The 26,786-nt window shown below is 35.1% G+C and overlaps 1 protein-coding gene across 1 annotated transcript in view; it reads right to left on the reverse strand.

Annotated features, from left to right (window-relative positions):
• The window catches only part of LOC127540546 (butyrophilin-like protein 9), a 229,211-nt gene that overhangs the window by 117,623 nt on the left and 84,802 nt on the right, over positions 1 to 26,786 (reverse strand). Inside the window, exon 3 of the mRNA XM_051965270.1 lies at positions 17,391 to 17,738. Coding sequence (XP_051821230.1) covers positions 17,391 to 17,738 — 348 coding nt within the window. The remainder of the gene's footprint in view (positions 1 to 17,390; positions 17,739 to 26,786) is intronic.

Below are 26,786 nucleotides of genomic sequence, written 5' to 3' on the forward strand. Positions count from 1 at the left end.
TTGCTAATGTTTGTATTTTGTATTGTTCTACATATTCATGCACTTTATTGCCATTTTTAGCTTTAGTCATTTGTTGTATTAGTGGAATGATTTTTTGATCTTATCTCTTCTTTCATATTTTCAAAATGTCTACTTCTGGGCTCGGCTCCATATCTCTTGTTTTGTTGGTTGTCTAGAGATTTAAGTTCATGTTCTCCTCCTGATATGTGTTCAGAGTTATGATAATTTCAATTAAGAACTTTTAAAACTACATCCCAATGGTGTTGATAGGCTGATTCTCTATTACCATTTTCTTCTTTCTACGATAAAATATAAAGATATTTTGGGGGAATTTAGAGTCCTTCATAACCTGCCATCCTCTCATCTCTCTATGATACACTTATAATTACTTATATGCTGTATCTTAAGCATGACCCTCTATCTTTATATCCCCAGAATTTAGCACAGTGCCTGCCATATGGTAAACTCTTAATAAATCCTTGTTGACTCGCTGTCTGACTAACCCATTCAATTTTTAAGATGACAATATTTTGACTCTTTCAGGAGCTTCTTTTTTCTAAAATCAACAACACAAAGAAATAAGAATTTTTCCAAAGCAAACAGTCTCCCCGTTTTTGTTTGTATAGTGATGGTGAAAATATTTGACTTACCACACCTGTCATTATTAATATCTGGGGAGAAAGGGGAAAAGAAGACAGTCAATAACTGATTTCATCACTATGGGTTAGTTTTCTCATAAATAAAACTATGGACTGATCAGTCACTAAGGACACTTCCAACATTAAATCTATAAAACTAAGATTATACTGACTAGCCCTAGATGTTTTATGACTCAATGCTTCCCAGTCACTGATTCTTTTCAAAATTTTCATTATTATGTCAATTAATCAGTGAAAAACCCTATTAAAGAAAACAAATACTTCAGAGGGGAAGGAAAATGGACAAAATTGCTCCTTTTGAAAAGTTGCGGTTAGGTGGTTGCATAGATGGGAAAGTCATTCTGAACTCGTCATTTTCCGAAACTTTCTACTGCTACATAATATTTCCGTAGGCATATAACTAGATAATGATGAAGAGGTTATGACTCACCAGTTGCATCTTTGTTCACCACTGAAAAGTAGAAGAAAGAGAGATGAAGACAGAGAGAATCACAGATATTGAGAATTAGTAGAGGGAAAATTAGCTCCTCGATATTACCCATTTGCTACTCTTACTTTGCCACATTTCGTGCGCCTATTTACCTAAATATTTAGGTTTCTTGATTTTGAAGAAGGCACACTGAATTATGTGCTAAGCAACATAGACCAGGGAATGCTTCTCAAATATATAAGCTTACAATCTTGGTAATGACAGTTTCCGCCCTCCCTCCTTTTTATTCATTTGCAAAGTACAAGGGATCTACCCATGTAAACTCTGAGATGCTTTCTAGAAAACCATATTTGATTTGATCTCAGATCTTATACTGAAGAGCTCTGCTCCCTTTTAGAAATGATAACACAACAATCTATTTTCTCATTCATAATGGTAAGGACTGACTACCCACTAAGGTCATATCCAAATTGAAACATATAAAACTAAAATTATACCAGCTTTCCCTCATGTCCCAGTGCTTCCCCTTCAATTACTTTTTTTCAGAATATCAATTATTTTGTCCATTAAGAAAAAGTACTCTTTCGCAAAACAAAACACATCAGAGGAAAATCAAAACACACAAGTTATCGCCTCTATAAAGGTATGATTAAGAAACAGTGTTTTGGCAAATATATATCAATATAATGGATATATTGACTTGTGGGCCATGTTCATTAGCATATTTTACTGTATACTGCTCTACTCCAAAGTATTGCCATAGGGAGATATTTCAATAATGAAGAAGATATTTCAAGACCAGTTGCATCTTTTCTCCTTCTTGAGGGGTGGGGGAAAGAGACAGGGAAAAGAAAGAGAAAAACACATTGACAGAGTGAGATAAAATTAGCTTCACTGGAATGTCCATTTGGTCCAATTCAAGTATCTTTTCTAATGAGTCTATTATCCAAAATATTGATGCTTCTTGATCTTGAGGAAAATTCTGAATTATGAGTTAAAAACAGAACATTGGGATATTTTCAAATTATTTCATTTTAAGATCTTGGAAGAGACATTTTCTCTCTACATTGAAGTTATGGCCACATAGATCACTTCATTTTCCTTTAATTTTCCCTGTTATATAGTATCACCAAGTACAAATATTTGAAAATGTTTAAGTAGTTATTACTCACTAGGTGCATCTTAGCTCACACCTGACTTGTGAGTGAATGATATAGTGAAAAAGAGAGAAAGAAATTAAAAGAGAGACAGACAGACACACTAACAGACACAGAGTGACAGATGGACAGATAGATTGGCAAAGAGAAAGAGTGGGGGAGGCATAGAAAAAGAGAGAGGAAGGGAGGGAGAGAGACAGACAGGCAGACAGATAGAGAGAGACAGAGAGAGGTAGGGACACAGAGAGATGAAGAGAGGGAGAGACAAAGAAATATAGATAAGGAAAGACAGAGACAGAGAGGATCTAAATTACCATTTCTGGATTATCCATTTACAATATTGAGTATTCCTCATTTGACACTTCTATTCTCCATATTATTCCAAATATTCAAGCTTATTGATCTTGACAAATGGACCACTCAACTATTAGCCAAAACATAAATCTGGGGTATCTTCTTCTATTAATTCATTCTATAGTTTTGGGAAAGTCATTTGCTCACTTTTTCTTTCAGTGAAATTTTAAAGATTCCTTATAATATTATAATGTTTGATACTATCCCAGTTCTCATCCACATTTCCTTTGGGATATTGACAAAATGATGACATCACTGAACATCTATTTTCCCATTTGTAAAATGAAACCAATGGATGGCATGGCCTCTAAGATCACTTTTAATTATAAATCCCCAATTTTAAAATATCCCAATTTCTACTAGACACCTCAATTCTTCCTTTACACGCATTGACATTTTTCAAAATTTCTCTTCTTTTGTCAACTTCTTGATTAAGAAGCAGTGTTTTGGCAAAACAAAAACTCCACAGGAAAAACCCAAGCTTGTCTACAAATTGGAAAGGATCAAATGGAGCATTGAATTGGGATCTCCTGATTAATTCAGTTCCCAGCATCCTTGACTTCTATCTTGTAACAATATATGCAAACATTTGGATAATGAAGAATGAGACACTACTCGTATTCATTTTGAAACTTCACTGAGTCATAAGAGACTAAAAGAGAGCAAGAGAGGGAAAGGAAGAACTGCGAGGGGAGAGAGACACAGATAAAGAGAGGGAGAGTTAGCTTCTCTTGATTCTCTTCCCCAATACTGGGCAAACCTCATATTATATTTTTGTTCTAAAGAATTTTCATGATTATTTATATTGAGGAATAAAGCACTGACCTAGCATTCAAAAGACATGGTTTGGGTGAATGTTCTCATAATCATTGATTCTCTCACCTTTGGTAGACATTTTTCTCATCCTTTTCTTTTGCAAAGTGATAGCATCCTCTACTGTTATGTTGTATCCCCATATGCAAATATTTGGATGATGAAGAAGAAAATATTACTCACCAGGATCTTCTTTATCCACGCCTGCAAAGAGATAGAAAGAGAGAGTGAGAGAGAGAGAAGAGAGAGAGAGAGAGAGAGAACATTTGTTTCTTTGAATTATTCATTTAGAAAACAGAGGATGCCTCATTTCATATTTCTATTATAAAGTTTGTTCACTATTGTTGACATTAAGGAATAAAGCACTTATCTTCCATTCAAAAGGCATAGATTGGGTAAATGTTCTCCTAATCATTTTTTCTCTAAGATTTGGAAAGCATTTTACTCATTTTTTCCTTTTGTGAACTGATAGAGGTATAGTACATAATCTCTAAGATTCCTTATCAAATAACACCATTTGAATCTTTCCCAGATCCACATTCATATTAGGGGTCTTTACAAAGTGACAATTACTCTCAAACTCTACTTTCTCATTGGCAAATGAAACCATAGAACTGTTTGGCTGATTGGGTCACTTTTGATTTTCCATGTATAATGTGTTGATTGTTTGAAAATGTTTATTCTTTTTTCAATGCATCTGTGTTTCAAAAAAATTACAGGAAATTCAGGTTGTCACATTCTTCTCTCTAAAAATATGAGGAACTGAATTAGTTCACTGATTGGGGATCTTCTGATCAACTCAGTTGCCAGTGTCCTGAACTGGTACTTGTATCACCACATAAAAATATTTGGATAATGGAGGAGAAAATATTACTTACCAGGTTCATCTTTATACACATCTGAAAAGAGATGAAGAGAGAGAGATAGAGAGAGAGAGAGAAGAGAGAGAGAGAGAGAGAAAGAGAGAGAGAAAGAATGAGAATTCATTTTTCTAGATTATTCATTTTCAAAGCAGGGGATGTCTCATTTTATAGTTATGTTCTAAAGAGACTTAATTCTTATTGATGTTGAGTAACAAAGCACTGATTTAGCCTTTAAAAGGCATAGGGGAAATGTTCTCATAATCATTTTCACTAAACTTTGGAAAATAGTTTTCCTTGTGTAAAGTGATAGAGTAGTGGTGCATAATCTCTAAAATTCTTTATCATCAAACAATGTTTGGCCCTACCCCAGCTCTCACATTCATACTCTTTGGGATCTTTACACAATGATAACCACTCTGAACCCCTACTTTCTCATCTACAAAATGAGAACATAGAACTGAATGGCCTATTAGATCACTTCTGATTTTCCATATATAATCTGTTGATTTTACCAATTTCCAAAAGATGCCTCATTTAGTATTGTTATAAATCACTGATATTTTTCAAAATTTCCATTTTTTTGTCTATGAATCAATGTTTTATCACAACAAATACTTCACAGGAAAATCTAGGCTGCCAAGTTGAACTCTACAAATATGAGGTCCTGGATTTCTCCATTGATTCTGGGTCTCCTGATCAACTCAGTTGCCATCAGCCTCTACTGGTATGTTGTATCACCATATACAAATATTTGGATAATGAAGAAGAAAATATTACTCACCAAGTTCATCTTTATTCAAACCTGCAAAGAGTGTGCAGAACAGAAATAGAAAGAGAGAGAGAGAAAGAGAAAGAGAGAGGGTGGGGAGGAAGGGAGGGAGAGAGAGAAAGAGAAAAAGAAAGAGAGAGAGAGACACAGAGAGAGAGAGAGAGAGAGGCCGGGACAGAGAAAGATGGAGGGAGAGAGAGAGACAAAGAGAGACAGATAAGGAAAGACAGAGACATAGAGAAGTAAATTAGCATCTCTGGATTATCCATTTGCAACACTGAGTATTCCTAATCCGACTCTTCTATTCTCCATACTCTTCCAAGTATTCAAACTTATAGATCGTGACAAATGGACCACTCAACTATTGACCAAAACAAAGATCTGGGATATCTTTCTCTATTAATTCATTCCATCGTTTTAGGAAAGTCATTTTCACACTTATTCCTTCTGCAAAGTGAAAGGTTTGTACTACATAATTTTTAAGATTCCTCATAATTTTACAGTGTTTGATACTATTCCAGTTCTCACCCTCATTACCTTTGGGATATTGACAAAATGATGACATCACTGAACATCTATTTTCTTATTTGTAAAATGAAACCAATGGATGGCATGACCTCTAAGATCACTTTTAACTATAAATCCATAATTCTAAAATAATCTCAATTTCCACTAGACACCTCAATTCTTACTTCCCATGCATTGACATTTCTTAAAATTTCTATTCTTTTGTCAACTTCTTAATTAAGAAATAATATTTTTGGGAAAAAAAATCTCCACAGGAAAAACCCAAGCTTGTCTACAAATTGGAAAGAATCAAATGGAGCATTGATTTGGAGTCTTCTGATCAATTCAGTTCCCAGCATTCTTAACTCCTATATTGAATCAACATATATATTTCTATTTATATCAATAATGAAGAATGAGATACTACTCACCGTTTTCATTTTCTAACTTGACTGAGACATAAGCGACTGAACAAGTGAGAGCAAGAGAGGGAAAGGGAGAACAGGGAGGGGAGAGAGAGAGAGATGGAGAGAGAGAGAATTAGCTTCTCTTGATTCTCTTCCCCAATACTGGGGAAGCCTCATTTGATACTTCATGTTTTTTTTTTTTATATTGAAGAATAAATCACTGAACTAGCATTCAAAAGGCATGATTTGGGTGAATGTTCTCACAATCATTGATTCTCTCAGCTTTGGAAATCATATTTCTCACTTTCTCCTTTTGTAAAGTGATATGGATATAATATATAATCTCTAAGATTCCTTATCATCTAACAATGTTTGAATCTGTCCCATCTCCCTGTTTATAAACTTTGGGATCTTCATACAATGAAAACCACTCTGAACCTCTACTTTCTCTTCTGCAAAATGAAGTCACTGAAATACTTTACCTTTTAGGTCACTTCATATTTTCCATATATCATGTTTTGATTTTACCAGTCTCCACAAGATGCCTTATTTAGTAGTTCTCCAAATCACTGATTTTTTAAAAACAATTCCATTCTTGGGCAGCTGGGTGACACAGAGGATAGAGCACTAGCCCTGAAGTCGGGAGGACCAGAATTCAAACCTAGCCTAAGACCCTTAACGCTTCCTAGCTGTGTGACCCTGGGCAAGTCACTAAACCCCAATTGCCTCAACAAAACAAAACAATAAAATAAAATAAAATAAAAATATTACAATGTCCATTCTTTTTTCCATGAATCAGTATTTCGACAAAACAAATATTTTACATGAAAATCTGGATTGTCAAGTTCTCTTCCCTACAAATAAGAGATCCTGGATTTGTTCATTAATTCAGGGTCTCCTGATCAACTCAGTTGCCAGCATCCTCCATTGGTATGTTGCATCACCATACACAAACATTTGAATGATTAAGAAGAAAATATTACTCACCAGGTTCTTCTTTATTCTCACCTGCAAAGAGAAAGAGAGAGAGAGGAGAGAGAGAGAAAGAGAGAGAGAGAGAGAGAGAGAGAGAGAGAGAGAGAGAGAGAGAGAACATAGAGAATTAGACTCTCTTATTCATTTGCAACATTTAATTGCCTCTTTGGATACTTCTGTTCTCTAATGTATCAGGCTTATAGATATAGAGAAATAAACCTTTGAACTAGAGTTCAAAAGACTCAGATCAGGAGCCTATTCTCATGTTAATTCATTTTGTCATCGGGAAAACCATTTTATCATTTTTTCATCTCCAGAGTAAGTATGTTTTACTACACAATCACTAAGATTCCTTATAATCTAATATTTGTATCTATCCCAGCTGTCACCTGTGTTATCTTTGTGTACTTTAGAAAATCATAACATCTCTGAAGCTCTATTTTCCCATTTGTAAAATGAAACCTCTAAAGGGAAACATTGTGGCCTCTAAGGTCACTTTCATATCTAATCTGTAATTCTTAGATAATGCCAACTTCCACTAGCTACTTTTTTTTTTGCTTCCTATCCCCTCCCTTTTTCAAACTTTCCATTATTTTGTCAATTCCTTACTTAAGAAACTGTGTTTTGATACAACACATTCTTCACAGGAAAAATCCAAGCTTCCATGGTTTCACCTGTACAAATTAGGGGAGACTGGATGACTATGTTGATTTGGGAAACTCCTAATCAATTAATTACCTGATGTCCTGGACAAAATTACATGGGATAAGACATTAAATTACCTATTCACAAAATAAAGAGTCAGGAGACCCCAAGCATGCAGAAGAAATAACCTTGGAGAAATTTTGAAAGACATATAGTAATTCTGAAACTAGTTCCAGTATATTGTTCTGTGGTGACATCTTTCTTAATATGTCCTTAATATGGGTGTTTATACTAATGAAAATAGCTAGATAGATAAAGATATAGCTAGATTGATGTATATATATATATGTGTGTATTCATGTATTCATATACATGTCTATGCATATATGTTTATGTATTTGCATATGTTATACATATGTAATATGACCAATGTATTCTATCTGTATATATTTTTTAAGATTCATGGAATAGTAGATCAGGAGCTATTCCCAAAATCAGAAAGACCTGAGTTAGAAAGTTGCTTTTCCCACATGCTTGTTGTGCAGCCCTAAAGAAGACCCTTAGCCTCTCAATGCTCTCAACAATTCATTAACACCCCTTCTTCCTTGCCTAGAAGGGACCAACCTGCATTGACAGAGGGATTGCCCTTGTCTGAGTATTCTCTGTTTCAGAATCTCTGGCTTCTACTTCATGCTGGAATAATCCATATTGCACAGATCTTTACCTTTGACTTTTTTTAACTTCCAGATCACAAAAATAATGATGAGAATCACAATGCTGACAAGAACCCCAGTCACAATCCATATCACTCTCCAGGGAGTGTCATTTGTAAACAAGTCATCTGAAAAATTCAAACCATAGAGTTATATAATAGAATCAGGGGTCTTTAGTGATCACTAAATTAGTGCTCAATTTGGTGATTGCACTAAATAGTGGAATGTATTCATTTCTTGGATCATTCAATTCCCAACTCCCAAATGTCTCTAGAGGAAGGCCCCTGATTTTCTGACCAGTGTTCTGGTCATAGGATTTTCTGAGCACCTGCAAACCTGCAAAATCAGATTCCTCTCTGATCTGAGTACTAGCACAGCAGGGAAGGCAGCTTACAGGGTCACGAATAGAAACTATATGGCTAATGCTGCAAAGAGGGAGGGTTTTTTGGTTCAAATGGAAATTATTTGCACCTAAATCTGTGAAACTGTGAGATGCTTGAGAACATAGATTGTCTTTTGCCTTTCATTTTTTTCCTGTTGTTTTGGATAGTGCCAGACACTGTGTCTTGCTAACTAATTGCAAGCAATTCAATTGAGAAGGAAAAGGAACACTACCTTTGCATATTGTGTATGTGTACAAAGACAGCCCTTCACACAAAAAGCATTTCAGTATAAAAAGCAATGAAATGTCTGGTGGGCTAAATTGAGATGAAGACAGAAAGAAAACTTGGGTTGCAATGAGGAACCATGGCACTGGTGGTCTTGGGTATATCTGCTCTATATATAAATATCTTTTTGCTTCAATGGTCAAAATAGTCTTAGAGGAAGACCATCATCAAAGCAGATACCTAGTGTATTCTGTCTCTTCTTCCCAGTGGAGAGCATCTTAATCTTTTATGTGTCCTGAATCTCTTTGTCAGATTAATGAAGCCTATGGATTGCTTTTCAGAATCATGTTTTTAAAAGCATAAAATAAAATACATAGAATAACAAATCAAATCATGTTATTAAAATAAATTATCCATATTTACATTTTAAAAATCTTCATACACAGTGTGTATGTTAAAGTTTCCTATTATGAGTATAGGGGTTGAGGAGGAGAGAAAAATAGTGAGTCATATGTCAAAGTCGTTGGGGAAAGAGGATGAATTGGAAGTCTATAGAAAATCTCTACCAGGAATTTAATTGTGTGGTAAATGTTTACAGCATGAAATTCAAAAGAAGACAAGTTATTGAGAGAAGGAGGTAGAGGGAAAGCCTGGAAGTGGCAATGAGAGAAGGAAGTAGAGAGAAGGCCTGGAAGTGGCAATGTGGAACAAGGAAAATGCAATTTCCCCACTTTGACATTGACCCATTGGCTAATGAGTAAAGGTCGATATTGGAAATAGTAGAAGGGAATCTGTGCCATCCAGGGGTAGCCAGGTTACAGAAAGATCTAGAAATCAAAAAATGGAAGAAGAGATTTAGGATGAAGAGAAATCCATTATCTATGCCATTCCAAAAGGTACATTGGAAAAGCTAGGTGATATTTGATTAAAATTTGGAGTGAGAGATTGATTGAAATAGTAATAAGAACTTGGGTTACATGGGTGGTGTGGGGTTTGAAAGATGATCCATAGAGGATCAGAATCATTATATTATGAAGCACATGGACAGGTATGAAAATGTTCATCATTGAGTGGAGAGCATTCTCTTCCAAAATAGAGGTTGAATATTGGGGTTAGAGGCAAAGGCAGCTGAAATGAAAGGGACATGGTCAAATGACAAGATGACTGACCTGCTTCACTATTTCTTCTCCCTCAGAAGGTGGAAATTAGTCAAGAAAAGGATGCAGCAGATGGAGAGCAAACTTGCAGGGTAGGAGAAAGTAGTCCCATTCATCACTAGTTTTTTCATTACTCTGCCCTCAAAGGACAGATGCTGTGGACCTGGACTCAAACAATAGATTGTTGCTCTTTGCACCAGAGGTTCTCCACATACGAATTGGGAGATTGGACTGGCAGCAGGAAGTGAAAAGTTATCTTGTGCTGCCACAGATGGAAGTCTTTCCTTTGGGACAGGGGAATGTCCTTGTGGGAAGATGGAAGATAGCAGGTCCCTTTTTCCTTGAAGGACATATTACACCCAGCAGGAGAAAGAAGGCACAAGGCTCATGAAAGAGGAATTCTTGGTCCCTCTGATCATTTGAGATGACAAGCCATTAGGTGGTAGCAAGAAGAGATATATTCTCTGCAAAGAAGGGAGCCTATCTATAAAACCTTCATGTCACTGCTTCCCTTTGTATTTACCCCCAGTTTACTAGGCATATATATTGTTTGTACACAGATGCTTGCATTATGCCTCCCCCAAATTAATCTGTGGGATCCTTGAGAATAAAAACTGCTTTGGGGTAAGCATTTTATTTTATTTGTTGGGTTGTTGTTTTATTTCTTTTCTTCATATTCCCTTAAAACTTAGCACAGTGCATGGAATATATGAGGTACTTAGGACATGTTTATGTTCCAATGCAATAATTTTACTACCCTTACTCTCAATCTCTTCATATGTAAAATCGGGAGATTAGATTGCATGATTCCTAAAATTCCTTCCATAGCTGAAATCTTATGAGTCTTAAAGGTAGAAATTTTGGCATTATTACACATGAATAGGAGAAATATTTGAAAATCCTGAGTTTTTCTCTTCTCCTTTCTACCAAAAAGTACTTAGTCTGGTCACAAAGTTGTCCTTAGTGTTCAGGGAGGGAACTAACCTGACAGAGAAAAACTTGCTTCCAACTTTTGTCTGAGGAGAGGGTTCCCAATGAAACAAGAAACATTTCCTGTGGAATTCATGGAAACTGTGATTGATGTTTCAACAGAAAATAACCCATTTTCTTCCTTCTTGATTGTAGCGTTTTGTGGCAATAACATTTCCTGATTTTTTCTCCATTGAACTTCAGGTTCTGGGTACCACCCTGTAGAGGTGCATACCAGCCTAAGATTATTATTGCCATCACTCACAGTATATTTGTGAGGAAGAGAGCCTTTGCCTAGGAAAGGAAAGCAACACAAAAGTAAAATTATTTCCTAGAAAGCAAGAAGAGTTTTTATTTTATTCCTCCTTATTATGCCTATCAAATATTATTATTGAGAAAGTGTCAAATGAGGAAAACACACAATATGTCTCTGTATCTGGGATGACAATATGTATTATTAATTAGGGTTTTCTTTGGCAATAATTGGTCCTGACTGAAACTGAATAACCACAACAGAGCAAGTAATCATTCCATTACTGACTCTTAGTCAAATTCTATCTTTTGTTCAATTATGCCAATTTTGACAAATATTTTAACATTCTTTTTGAATTTCAGCTCAAAAATTTTTCCATCCTTCCATCCCTTCCACCATTTATAGGTAGAATATGATATGAATTATACTTGTGAAGCCATGCAAAACATTTCCATATTAATGCATTTTGTTATTACTTAGATTTTATGTGTGAATTCATCTCATTCACCATTATAGTCATGATTACTGTGTAATTCCCTCTATCCTATTTACTTGTATTTATCATTCTCTCTCTCTTTTTTTTCTTTTTATTCTGCTCTTTCTCAAAAGGCTGTTTTATCTCTAGACACTGACTCCTTAAACTGTTCTCCCTCCTACCACCCCTGTGTATTCTTTTATCTCGTTTCTCTCCTCTTTTCCTGTTGAGTAAGTGGATTTCTATTCCCAACTAATTGTGCACATAAGATCTTCCCTCTTTAAACCAGTGCAGATGAGGGTCAGAAGAAGCATTGCCTGCTTCTTCCATCAACCTATTTTCCCCTTCATTGTAAAAACTTTTCCTTGTATACCTCTTCTATATGAGATAATTTCCCCCATTCTCTCTCCTTTTCCCCTTCTCCCAGTTCATCTCTCTCTAGCATCTTTTCCTTTTTATAGCATGACAACATAATAGAATCATGTTCATACCCTGAGTAAAAGTAGACTGTTTAGTCTTTAAAAAATGTAGACTAAAGACACAGATCTTAGAGATTATAATATTGTCATACCATTTTGGAATACAAACAATTTAACCTTATTGAATCCCTTATACTTTCTCTTTGCTATTAATCTTTATGCTTCTCTTAAACTTTGTATTTGGACACCAAAATTTTGTTGTTTTAGTTTTTCATTAGCAGACTTTGAAAGTCCTTATTTCATCAGTATTTTCTTTCCTTCTAAAGGATTACATTCTGTTTTACTGTGTATTCTTGATTGTTGTCCTAGAGCACTCTTGACTGGAATCCTAGCTCCTTTGCTTTCTGGAATATCCTGATCTCACCATCTTCTTTAATGTGGAAGTCACCAAACTTGTGTGATCTTGACTGGTTTCATTGTATTTGAGTTATTTCTTTCTGACTACTTGCAATTTTTTCTCCTTGACTCCAGAGCTCTAGAATTCATTTACAGTATCTATAGAAGTTTCTATTTTGGAATTACAGGAGAGAATTGTGGATTGTTTCCATTTCTACTATGTTGTCTTTTTCTGAGATATATGAGCAGGTATCCTTGATAATTTCTTGAAATATGATATCTAGGATTTTTTTGATTATGAATTTCATATAGTTCAAGAAGTATATCTATTTCCTAGCTCAGTTTTTCTTTTCTAATGCAATATTTCAGATTTTTCACCTTTTCATTCTTTTAGCTTTACTTTATTGTTTCTTTAAGTTTCATGGAGTCATTTAAACAATTCTTTTTTTGAGAGATTTTCTTCAATGAGTTATTATATTTCTTTTTCCTATTTGACTATTTCTTTTAATAAAGCAGTTCTTCAGCATTTTTTATAACTCTTTTTCAAGCTCTAAATTCTTTTTGGATAATTTTTTACATTGCTCTCATTTCCTCCAATTTTTCTTTGCTTCTTATTTGACTTTTTAAATCACTTTTCTTTGTTTTTAATCATTTTATCTCTTCTAGAAATTACTGGGCTTGTGACCAATATCTGCATTTCTTTTATGTTTTTGCATATTTTTATGTCATTTTCCATTTTTTAGTTTTTGTCTTGACCTTCCCTATCATCACAATTGCTTTTTGTGGTCAGGTCCCTTTTTTGTTGTTTGTCCATTTTTACATCTTATTTTCTGAATTTAAACTTCATATTAGAGTTTGGGATTGGGGGAGCAATTACTTTCCCAAGCTTTAGACTTTTTCACCCAGTTGCTGGTTCTATATAGCTAGACATTTTGGATCCTTTCAAGGTGATATGACAAAGATATAGATGTGTTCAATGCTTTCCTTGTTTGCACAGACAGTACACTACTATTTCGTGAGAACTAGTCCTTTTTTTATTGAATCTATGACTAGGAATTGTGATTCATGCTCTCAGGACAACACGTGCTCCTTTATGCCCTGGGACAAATATCCTGGACCTAGGATTCCTGGTCATTGGTGACCGCAAGTTTTTTCCATTCCATTTCCAGAACTGGTTACTAAGCAATGGAGCAGCCAAATTGTTCCAGGACCGATGCCAAATGCTATTATGCTATATAATGGGTATTATGGGCCAGAACTCTGAACCTGAAGCAAGGATTCTTACAAGGTGTTAAGTCAGTGGAATTGATAAAGACAATGGTTATCTAGTTTTGCGTGGTGCTTAATAGTTCTCTAAATTCAGTATGATTGATTTAATTTTACAACAAATAATGGTTTCCTGGTGATATAATGATTGGTTTATACTCAGTGTAGAGCATATAAGCTGGGACTCAGATTCAGAGCTAGATTCATTTACTTCATCTCACATCACCGTGGTGACCTATCCTTCTGCATTTTCTCCACTGAAACCAAGTCCCTTCTGAAGGTCATGGGAAAGCTAGTTGGAGCCCCAGGTAAGGAAACTAGACTTTGAAGGAGATAATAAAGGATTTGAACTTTAACACCTGTCTAATCTTGTGGTTATTAATCTACTGAAAAAAAAAAGGCTGCTCCAAGACCCCCAGAAAATTAACAAAGAACATTACATTTTGGCCCCCAATGTGGGGCTAAGGACCTATATTTGTGTGCATTTATGTACCATAAATTAGGATGAGTACAAAAACAGACAAGAAGGAAACTTTATAAAGGGCTAAACTAGTATTTCAGCTGAAATGGGACAAATGTTTAGAAAGGAACCTTTTCCACCTCAAGGAAAATGTGTAGAAAGCATGCTTAGACTGATAAAAAAAATCAAGTTTAATTTTAATTTGGGAGCAGATCATTGAACTTTTAGAAACAGTACAATATACATCTCCTTGTTTCTCAAAGGAAAAAGAATTAGATCCAGATAAGTGGAAATTAGGAGAGCAATTAAGTGAATATTACAATGATAATGGTCCTGATTCAATTAATAAAGAAACACTTTATACATATAACTTAATACAATTGGCTTTAAGGAATTCTATAAGTATTAGAATAAGGAAAAGAAGAAAGAACAGAAGGGTGAGGATACTGACAAACTAGGTGAAAAGGATGAAGAATTAGACAAGAATAGAGTTAAGTATAATTCTGATGAAATTAAGGAATGTGGTGCTTCACAGCAGAAACTATTAGGGATTCCCCAACCCCTGACCTACCCCCCTCAATTAACCTTTCATGGGTGAAGGGAGAAGGAGGAGGGGGAGGAGCAGTGACACAGACAGCACCACTTATGAAACAGCCTATGACAAGATTATAAAAGGCATGAATTAAAGCTAAAAAAGGACAGAATATATCTGATTTGATAAGTGCATACCCTGTTATTGAAGAGTTTTACTCTTCAGGTCAACAAAGGAGAAGATACATTCCTTTTGACCTGGGAATTATTAAAGATTTTTTTTTAAAAAGGTAGCACTCTTTATTTACATCATCTTATGGTAAGATGGTATTAAAGAATTTGGCTTATGAAATCTTAACCCCTAGTGAGTGGAAATCTATAAGAAAAACATATTTAGAACCTGGACAAAACTTGTTGTGGCTTTCGGAGTATAGTGAACTATGTAGGCTACCAGCCCAATGAAATAGGCAAACTGGAGTTAATATACAAATCACCTTTGATCAAGTAGCAGGTAAAGGTCAATATAGAGACTTTTTAGCACAGATTAATTATCCTTTGATAGCATATGAGCAAATTGTTACTGCAGCTATCAAAGCATGGGGCTCCCTCGGAGGAATTCAAGATCGAGGGGAGGCCCTCACAAAAATAGAGCGAGGTCCCAATGAACCCTTTGCTAATTTTGTGGGACATCTGCAAATAGCTGTCATATGAACAATTGGAGAAAATGTAGCTACAGGAACAAAGATCAAATAACTAGTTAACGACAGTGCTAATGAGGTTTGATAAATACAATGATTATCTAGTTTATCATGGTGCTTAATAGTTCTCTAGTTCAGTACATGTACTTAGTACTTAATGTAGTTCTACAAGATTCACACCTATGATAAGGTAATTATAAGAGAGCATATAAGCCAGGAAGCTTAGCCAGAGTCAGAGCCAGAAAAGACAAGTGCACTGGACGTGGGAGCTCAAGCTTTCAGAGCCAGAGACAGATTCATTCGATCATCTACCTTTGTGGTGGCTGGAGGTTGAAGCACAAGCCCTCAGACTCAGAGCCAAATTTATTCACTTCATCTCACACCACCGTGGTGGCAGGCTCTCTTCCTTAACTTCTTCATTGAAACCAAGACTCTGGAAGGCATCTAAAAAAGCTAGCCCAAGCCCCAGGCAAGGAAACTAGATTGTGAAGGAAATATTAAAGAATTTGGACTTTAACACCTGGTTATTCTCATGGTGATTACTGAAATGAAGGCTGCTTCTAAGACCTTCAGAAAACCACCAAGAACACTATACATGGGTACCATGGAATATTGTGTTTAGCAAATATTAAATCCCCTTTCCATCTCTCTGTGGTGATAGCTTTCATTACTGCTGCTACTGTATCTGCTACCACCACTTCTTCCAAGACCCTATTTTTGTGTAACTGTCATGCTCCAAGTCAGTCCCCATACAGGTGCTGCACAGACACTGCTTCTGACCAGCTAAAATGTCCTGAAATGAAAAAATGTCTCCCCTCAACTTCTTGTTGGTGATGCAAATTTGGCTTGACACATTATTTTAAAGTTATTTAGAGGGGAATTTAACTAGCATTTAGCTAGATAATGCTCTCTTTACTCCCTTTTCTTGGCTCTGCCTCTCCAGTCATTTTTATTTCAAAGAAAGAATTGACTAGACTGGGGAATTGAAGGGGAGTATGGAAGATGGAGTGATTAAAGCAACAGAAGAAGAAAAGAGAAGACTGAGATAAGATAAGACAGAGGTTTCAGGTGTTTAAAGAATTATCAAATGGAAGAAGAATTGACTTTATTCTAATTGATCCCAAAGAAGAGAAGTAGAAACAATTGATGGAAGGTGCAGAAGGGAAATTGCAGATATTCTTTCTTGTAGTAAGAGTTGTTCAAATTTTGGATGGACTGCCTCAAGAGACAATGAGTTTCATTTCTTTAGATAATTTCCACAAAAGAGCCTGGCTGACAGTTTGTTGGTGATATTATAGAAGGGATTTCTGTTCAGATTAGGGTTACATGATCTTTGAGGACCCTTTTTTTGCCTTTATCACACACACACACACACAACACACACTCTTGGAAGCCCATATAGTTTAAGTACAAGAGTTCATTCTATTTTGTTTTCATGAGCTGTTCGAAAATGCTGCTCTCAATTTAAAAGGTATTGAAATAGTCAATACACACTACTATGAGCAAAACTATTACCTAAAGCCCCACATTTGACTAAGTATCTTTCACACTGTGACTCCCTCTAGTTGCTCCCCAGAAATGTTCTTTGCCTATGTTCATGTATCAGGTTTGAATTGCTCTAATTATTCTATCTGAGCACTTGAGTGCTCTTCACTCTCTTAACCCTTGAACTTCATCCTCAGATTAATCCTTCAGACACTCCCAGTTCAATCAGCTGCCTCTGACCAAAATAAACTTAGCTCACATCTGCCCTGTTTACTTTTGTTCCTCTTGCATGATGTTTAGGATTCTGTATGTTCCCATGAGAAAAACACCACGATTGCTCCCCTACCCAGACATGCCCCAGGACACCTGGCACCAACTCACCTGCTACATATACTTGGTATTCTGCTTCCCCATAAGTTCTAGAACTTTCAAATAAACACCAATACTTCCCTTCATCAGAAGGACGAATATGACGAAGCTTCAAGGCCACACTCCCAGTGGAAATGTCATCTCGAAGAAATTCTGTCCTCCCTTTGTATTCTTGGCGCTGATGATTCAGATAATCCTGCCTATATTTATACTGATGCACAAGTTCTAAGGACTCTCCATAATACCACGTCACATCCATGTCCTGGGCATCCATCTGGGGAGAAAGGTGGCATGGGAATATGGCCTCTTCGCCCACCATGGCAATGACTGGTTGTTGTGGTCCTATCACAGTGAATTTCCCTGGAAAATATAGACAGTCAAGGGGTGAACACAAAATTAATTCAAGAATTGGGGTAAAACAGAAGACCACATAGTATGAGCAAGACATGAATATTTAGATGTGGGAAAAATACATTCAGAAATAATCCAATCCCAGACCTCATTTAATAAAGCACAGAATCTTATCATCTGAAGGAAACTCAGAAATACCCTATCAATGGGAATCAAACTCTCTATCTAACATAATAATCACTCCATGTCACTTTTATCTACTGTTGGGCAGAGCCAACAGTGGTGAACTCTCCACCTCACTTTTCTCAGTGAAAGAAAGAGAACTAAGATTGATGGGATAATAAACATTGTCTTCTTTGTCAAAGGTCAAGCAAGCACAAATTATCATAAACATACATGCAATTAAAACTAGGATGGCTAACAGATTTCTTCCTTGTCCCAGCTTCTCCTTAGGTTTTAATTATCTCTAGACATAGTCAAATCAGCCATCTGAAAAATGAAAATGAGACTATAATTAAATTGTATAAAATATTTCTTTTAACCTTAAGTTAGATACCTTAATAAGTTACAAATGAATAGTGTCTAGGAAACATTAAAAGTCTACTAAAAATAGAGGGAAATGGGTAAAGAAATATGGCTAGAAAGCAAATTCTGAACCAAACTTGGGGTAAGAGAGATCATAAAAGATAAAATTGTTATGTAATATAAGGTACAGTCAGGAAGACCTGAATTCAAATCCTGTCTCACATACTTTACAACTATATGACCCCAAGTCAGATAGAAAAATCAGAAAGGGAAATAGAGGGTACGAGACAGAATAGTGATCTATCTTCTTAATAGATAAATTTGCATGAAGGACCCAGATTCTTCTAAATCCCAGACCAGTCTGAACTTAAACCTACTTTGTATTTCTTGATTTATGGGATGTTATGATAAGGAGGTTGTGAAGGAAAATTAAAGTCATCACTTAAGAACTGATTGGTTGACAGAAGAAAATGAAAGGGAATAAAGCCAAGAAAGCTGATGAAAAAAAAAAAAAAAAACCTTCTTATATATGTGAGAACACAGAAAAATTTTTAAAGATAGAAAATGCTAAAGATATCCCAGAAGGATGAACTAGTCTCTGGAGAGGTAATAATGACAGAAAAAAGACAGAGGTTAAATTTGAATATTGCTTCCTGATTAAGTCAGAAATAGGGACAAAATTAGATTAAGGATGGAAGACAGTTAAGAACTTATGAGAATGGGACCAAATTACAATTGTGTTAATTTTGATAAAATATTCTATACAAAGGAAGGGATTTTTCCTGTTGAATGGTCATATAAATGGTTTTAATACAGTTTTTTGGAAAAACAAATGGATAAAACATCATGGGATTCTTTCCATTCACCATACCTATTGTTTAACCCACACAGTTTTCATGATTTCTACCTGCACAAATAAGTCATTGATTTCTCCTTGTATGCAAGTACAATAATTCTCAGTTCACTTTTGAAGAAAGGGGTGAGAAATGAAAGTCGAAATTACAAGGTGAAATCAAACACACTAGCAAATTAATTGAGAAATTGTCTAATTCATACATTGGTATGTCTAAAAGACCAGTCATATAAATTCAGTAATTGTTTACTTTGATAAAATTAGGAACAAGTCAGTGACATTTTGCAATGAGGACTGAAAAAGAAATTCTTGGATGCCAGATCTAGCAGTGTTGAACAGATGTAATCCTGAGCTATATCTGTAGGTGAGGCTAAGTGAGCATATGTTGTCACAGTGAGTATGGAGCCAGAGGGAGCAAGAACATTTTCAGGATAGCAAGGTTGGAGGTCCTAACTGTGACTTCGAAGAGGTGAGAAGTGCCTGATATTGAGACTCCAGACAGAATTCAGGAAATGAGAGTAATGAGGACACGAAGTCTGAAGCAACACTAATTAGAGCCTGGTAACAATAATAAGCTATTAAAAAGAAAGCAAAACAAAAATAAAAATGAATAAGCAAAGGAAAAACCCTGGCCATAAGTAGTTACTTATGGGGAAGCGGAATACCAATAACCAGTAGTTACTATATATGTACATATATATAGATATATAGATATATAAAGATTTTAGTTCATATTTAGAGAAAGATGAGGTTAAAAAAAATTAAGCCACTCCTAACCCAAAGAGTAATGTCAAATGTTCACAAGTCTAAAAAGAGTCCTTGGAAGAACTAAAAAAGGAATTCAAAAATCCTATAACAGAGCCAATAAAATAATAAGGGGGAAAACAATGCATGGAAATTATTAAAAGAAAATAAATCAATTGGAAAAAAAGACATCCAAAGTCTTAGGGAAGAAAATAACTCCTTGAAAGCTAGAATTGAGCAAGAAAAATTGAATAATATTCTTAAGATACAAGAAATAATACAACTAGAAAAAAACAGAAGAGAATTTCAAATGTCCTTTAGAAAAATAACTGATATTTTGAATAATTTGAGAATATGCAATATAAATTCTTATGTTCAGATTACCTCAAAGTTAGGATAAAAAATAGAATTTTTTATCATGTTACAAGAAAATATTAAAGGAAATTCCTCTGAAATTTTAGAACAAGAGGATAAGAGAGAACTAGAAAAATAAATGTATTATTCATCACCTCAAAAAAAGCCCAGAAGGAAAAATTAAAGGAATGTCATATCAAACTTACAAAATTCCCAAGAAAATATTTTAAGCAACAAGAAAAAATACAATGTAAACATTGTAAAGATATAGCCAGGAGACTTACATGAACTGATGCTAAGTGAAATGGGCGGAACCAGGAGATGATTATACACTTCGACAACGATATTGTATGAGGACATATTTTGATGGAAGTGGATTTCTTTGACAAAGAGACCTAACTGAGTTTCAATTGATAAATGACAGACAAAAGCAGCTACACCCAAAGAAAGAACACTGGGAAACGAATGACAGACAAAAGCAGCTACACCCAAAGAAAGAACACTGGGAAACGAATGTGAACTATCTGCATTTTTTTTTTCTTCCCGGGTTATTTATACCTTCTGAATCCAATTCTCCCTATGCAACAAGAGAACTGTTCGGTTCTGCAAACATATATTGTATCTAGGATATACTGCAACATATCCAACATATAAAGGACTGCTTACCATCTAGGGGAGGGGGTGGAGGGAGGGAGGGGAAAAAATCGGAAGAGAAACGAGTGCAAGGGATAATGTTGTAAAAAAAATTACCCTGGCATGGATTCTGTCAATATAAAGTAATTATTAAATAAAAATTAAAAAAAAAAAAAAGAAACTCAATCACAAAGGAAAAAAAAAAGATATAGCCAGGATTTCACAAGACCTAGCAACTTTCACACTAAAAACCAGAGCTCTTAGAATATTCTATTTCAAAGAGTAAAAGGAGTTGCAACCAAGAATAAGTTACCCAGCAAAGCTGAGCTTCATCTGAATAAAAAAAAAAAAAAAGAATATTTCAATGAGCTGAGAGACCAAAAATTAATAGAAAATTAAAAATAAAAGATCAAGAAGAAGCATAAGTAAAATATTAAATATCAATTACAAGGAACTCATTTACATCAAACTGTTCACTTACTATATATGGAAATGTATCGGTATTCTTAAAACTGTCTACATTATTAAGGTAGTTTGAAAGAAAGGTTTGATATGAATTATGTATCATGGGTGTTTTTCAAAATCAGATATTAAAAGATCAAAAGGAGAATTATTTCATAAAATGGGGTGTGAAAAGAAATACTGATATAAATGAAGCAGATGGGAGTGGAGGGATGGTAATGTTGGAACCTTACTCTCATCAGATTTTGGTTGAAAAGGAAAGAACATGTACATCTCAAGGACTATGGAAGTCTTCCAGATGAGAGACTGGGGGACAGGATATGGAGGGGAGGGCAATTTTCAAATGTGAATTCAGATTTAGGAAGATGAGGAAGAGGAGAAGAAATGGACCATTAGAGGAGTGGGTAGAATAAAAAATAAGAGGGTATTGGGAGAGACTGTTGTAACAAGGACAGGGATTTGAGAGATTTAGAAGGATAAGAGTAAAATTTAGATGGAGGTAAATTCACAAATAGTAATTAAACTTTGAATGTAAATGGATTGAACTCATTCAAGAAATAGAAATGAATAGCAGAATGGATTAAAATTAGAATTTAACAATATGCTATTAAAAAAAACATTTAAGAATATGATACACACACAAAGTGGAGAATGAGAGAATTTATTTTGCTTTAGTTAATGCAGAAAAATAGAAAGAGGTGTCACATATGATGTGAGACAAAAATAAAGCTGAAATAGATTTAATTGAAAGAGATTAGTAGAATAATTACATTTGGATAAAAGTTACCATAGACAATGAAGTAATATCAATATGAAATCCTATATATACACCAAATACTATAATATCTACATTTTTAAAAGGAAAGTTAAATGAATTAAAGATGGAGACTGTAGTACAATAATACTATTTATTAATGTCTTTTCCTCCCAGAAATAGATAAATCTGTTGTCCTGTGCCAAGAAATAAACCAAGGAATAAATAAAAAAGAAGGGCAAGAAATGTATACAATTTTAGATTAACTAGATAGGATACACATCTGGAGTACACAGAATGAAAACAGAAAGCAATATTCTTTTTCTCAGTAGGAAATAATACATTTACAAAAATTGATCATGTATTAGGATATAAAAATTTTTCAGACAAAAGCAGAAAAGCAGAAATATTGTATAAAGGACCATAGAAACACTGAATAAAAGATAATTGAAAATTAAATGACAATCTTAAAGAATGAGTTTGTTAAAAACAGATCATAGAAACGATCAACAATTTGATTAAGAAGAATGACAATAACAGTATAATAGATAGACCATTAGATAATCATTTTTTTTAAATAAAGAAAACAAAATCACTAGTACAAAAATGAAAAAAAAAAGTCAATGTAACAGCAACAAAGATGAAATTATCAAGACTTATTATAAGGAATTATTTTACCCAGTTATATATCGATACATTTGAAAATTTAAGTGAAATGGAATATGTAAAAAAATAAAATTGCTTCGATTATCAGAAGAGGAAATGTTTGATAGAATTCTCTTTTACATCATCTGGTCATGAATAATAATAATAATAATATGTATGTATGTGTATATATATATATATATATATATATATATATATATATATATAGTCTAATAGTAGCCTTCTCTAGAGTGGAGAAGAGAGGGGGAGAAAGGAAAAAAAAAAGAAATTTACATGAGAACTTGATTAAATGTTAAGAGAAATAGAAACTTGTAAAAATAGAGTTGCATTTTCATCTGCGATCATCCTTTTTATTATGCTGTTATGAAAATGTTTATAAAATTGAAACCCACAAGATCCAGATAAAAATGATTATCAATTAATAGATCAACTAGACAACTATCAATTAATAAATCTAATAACCAATACTTATTTTAAAAACTTCTTGTGACAAAGCAAAATGCTGTTACTTCTATACAAATGATCTCACTGTTTAGGTGACAGATTGTCATTGACCTCAAAGATCTTACATTCTTGCTGGAAGAAAAGAAATACAGGGAAGAAATACCATTAAACTTCACACAGTAAATACAAAGTAAGTAATTATAAAGCAAAGTGCTGGGAAAAATTATTCTTAAGAGAAGGGGAAGTCTCCTTGGAGGATGAGGGAGCATTTAAGTTGGGTTTTGTGAGACAGGCATTCACTAGGTTATCTTGGAATGAATGCATTCTAGGAATAGAAAAGTGTTTCTGCAAACCATCAGTAAGAGGGGAAAGGTAAAAAGATTCCAGGATGAAGTGTTGTGCCAAAGGGAAAGTTACCTTTTAATGTAGTGACCCAGTTTCTCCATTTGTCCTATTTAGTTACTCTGTCTCAGGTTATAACCTTTCCCTCTTAATGTTTGATGAGATAAAGGTCTACCTCAGTTGTTCTGCCCCAAAACCCCAGGCTATAATCATTCCCTCTTAAATGATTGATGAGATAAAAGTTTTATATCTTTAGGTTATAGACATTTCTTCTTAATGTTTGACAGGATAAAGGTTTATCCATTTTAGATGTCATTAGAATATCAGTAACCTCCCTCCATTGGGTCATTGTAGGGGCCTCCCCCCATTAGGTTATCCCCACCCAGGTACCTCCCCCATTGTGACATTGTTCTTGTTATCCTATAAAAAAGTCTTGCTGTCTAATGCTCAGGGCTGGACTCTTTGAGATGATAGTCTCGTCCAGCCCTGGAACCAATCATGGATCCATTGGTCCCGGTATTTCTCTCCATTTAATAAACTATTGAATTGGTCTCCAATCTCTGTCTTGCTCAGTTTCTCTGGCATTACAGAAGAAAAAGTCAATGATACCAAAGTACAAAGTAGCATTATTGCACATTCTGGAATGATGGGGAATAGTCCAAGAGGAAACACAGATGAGATTACTGCCAGAAATATTACTCTTAAGATAAGATCTGCCCTGTGTTTAATGTGTTGTGCCTGAATGTCAGAAATCCCAGGTATAATAGAGTATAGAATGTTAGAGAAGTGGGAACACTGACCTTGGGCTTTAGGGCTTTAGGGCTACGACATGCAAGCAATATTTAGCCTATTGATTTCCAGAGGAAGCATGCCTACAATGAAACTAAGAGAAACAGGGATGAGGTACATGGTAGTATCCATCTTCTGGTTCTTCTTAGGAAAAGTTGTACAAGTAATGAGTCTATTAGCAAACATTTGCTAAGCACTTACTATGTGGCAGGCACTGTGCTAAACTCGGAGATAAAAAATGCAAAAGCATGATCCCTACCCTTAGAAATTCACATTCTAATGAAAGAACTCACATCTCTTTGAGATAGACATCATAAGCAAAATGATAACAGTGTTCTTGGGGACCCTCAAAATGGCAAAAATAAAGATTTGTAAAATAACTTTTTTGTAAAATGATTCAGTCAGATTGGGGGCACTGAAGATCGAGCAACAATCTTCACAACTAACATGAACCAGGCAAAGAGGGAGGGAGCACCTTCCCCAAGCAGCTCCCAGGACACTTCTTTGTGACTTTGCTGCCCCATTCAATGTGCCGTCAATGTTCATTTTAAGGTGAGTAAAGAACCTGGAAGGTGAAAAGAGACACATGGCTTGACTGACTCAAGACCCTGCACCTATTTCTGGATGTCCCAGGGAAGCAAATAAATGGAATTGACCAATAAGGCTATATCTTTCAACCAAGATCATCAAAATTACTTTGAAATCCTACAGTCAAGAGCAGTTTCAAATGACAGGATCTAATGAAGATATGAAGACATTGACTTGATTGGAATCTGAAATAGAAGTGTGACTAAACACAAGTATTCTTTCTTAATCACTCCCATCCTCTTTCACTTAGAATATATTAAACATCAAAGAAAGGTAAAAAGAGAAATTTAGGACAGAAAATGCTATAGAGAGGCCCAGAAACATAGGGAATCTCTCCCTGGAGGAACCAGGCAGCTGGTTATGAATTCAACAACATCTCCCACTTACCTGAGACTGGTGCTCTTGGGAGCAGGACCAAGAGAACAAAGGACAAATCTTGAAGAAAGAGGCTTTCCATCTCTATATCATCCCATCAGAGACACTGTAGCTGTAACTATCGAAAAGTATTTAATTTCTGATTTATTTTCTTCATCGGAATGAAAATGGATTCAATTATTTCTGAGGGTCCTTTAAACTCAGCTGAAAATCAGTGGTTCTCTTGGTCTTGACTAAAAGAGAATCCTCCTCTTCAGAGACCTGGCTATCTTGATGAGACCACCAAACTGCCCAGGCTCTCCTGAGGCATGGCGTCTGCCAAGCTCCAGTGGAAAATGAAAGCCGAAAACTTGCGGACTGTGTACCTTGGGACCTTTGCCTCTCAACCAGAGAGTCATTTACTTATCATAAAGCTTCAGTTCAAGTTATCTTTTCTTAATAGAAAATCCATGCTGTGTTTTTCCTACTTAGCCAATTTTAGGGATCAATTAATATTACTTTAGAGGTGCTCTTAGAAGTCCCCCACTTCAATCCTCAGTTATAAGGATGATGTTGTTAAGACAGCACTTTGTACATTTGAAAGCTCATTAAACAAATTGATTATTGTTGTACCCAAAACAAGTGGCAGCTCTGTTTCTGATCTGGACTTTGTCACCATACTCAGCTCCCATCTCCCCCGGAAGAGATTACTTTATCTGGGCTCACCTAACACATGAATATTCCTCTGCCAATCCAGCCTCTTCTCCTACAAGTAAATTGTACTTGTAGCCTCTATTTTGGGAAGAGACTCACTCTTACTAACCTTTTCCCTCTCAACTTGGCTTCTGACTTTTCAAATATTGACAACAACCTTAGATACTGGCAACTGCTCTCATTTTTATAGTTTATCTCTGCCCTTAGAACATAACTCTTTGAAGACTATGACTTTTTTGTTTATATTTGTAGCCTCAGTGCTTAGGACAGTGACTGGAACACTGTTGTTACTGTTGTTCAGTCATTTTAGTCATACCTGATCTTTTGTGACCCATCTGGAGTTTTCTTGGCAATGATATGGAGTGGAATGCCATTTTTCCACTTCATTTTACAAATAAGAAACTGAAGCAAATAAGATCAAGTGACTTACCCAAGATCACTTGTCTAGTAAGTGTCTGAGGCTGTTAAAACTATGTTCTCCTTTAGAGACACAACCTAAAGGAAGAGGTTACATGGCTACCCAGGATACCTGGTTTGGAAAGACCCTTATGTCTTCGAAAAAAAAACCACTTTCATGGCTTGGAAATTCTCTTTCCTGAAAATCTTGTCTGATTTGTTGGAAAAGGAAAGTGAAAGAGTTCAACTATAACCTTACATGATAATGGAGCCTCTTTTAAAAGAATACTTATAATTACATTAACAGTGGAAAACAAGGTGGATAGTGGATAGAAGTCCTGAGTCAAGAAGAGCTGAATGTGAATCTGATCTTAGATACTTACTGTTATGTGACCTTGGATAAGTCACTTTTCCCCGTTGGCCTCACTTTCCTCAAATG

The sequence above is a fragment of the Antechinus flavipes genome, chromosome 6 (assembly GCF_016432865.1).
Source record: "Antechinus flavipes isolate AdamAnt ecotype Samford, QLD, Australia chromosome 6, AdamAnt_v2, whole genome shotgun sequence".
Classification (NCBI taxonomy): Eukaryota; Metazoa; Chordata; class Mammalia; order Dasyuromorphia; family Dasyuridae; genus Antechinus; species Antechinus flavipes.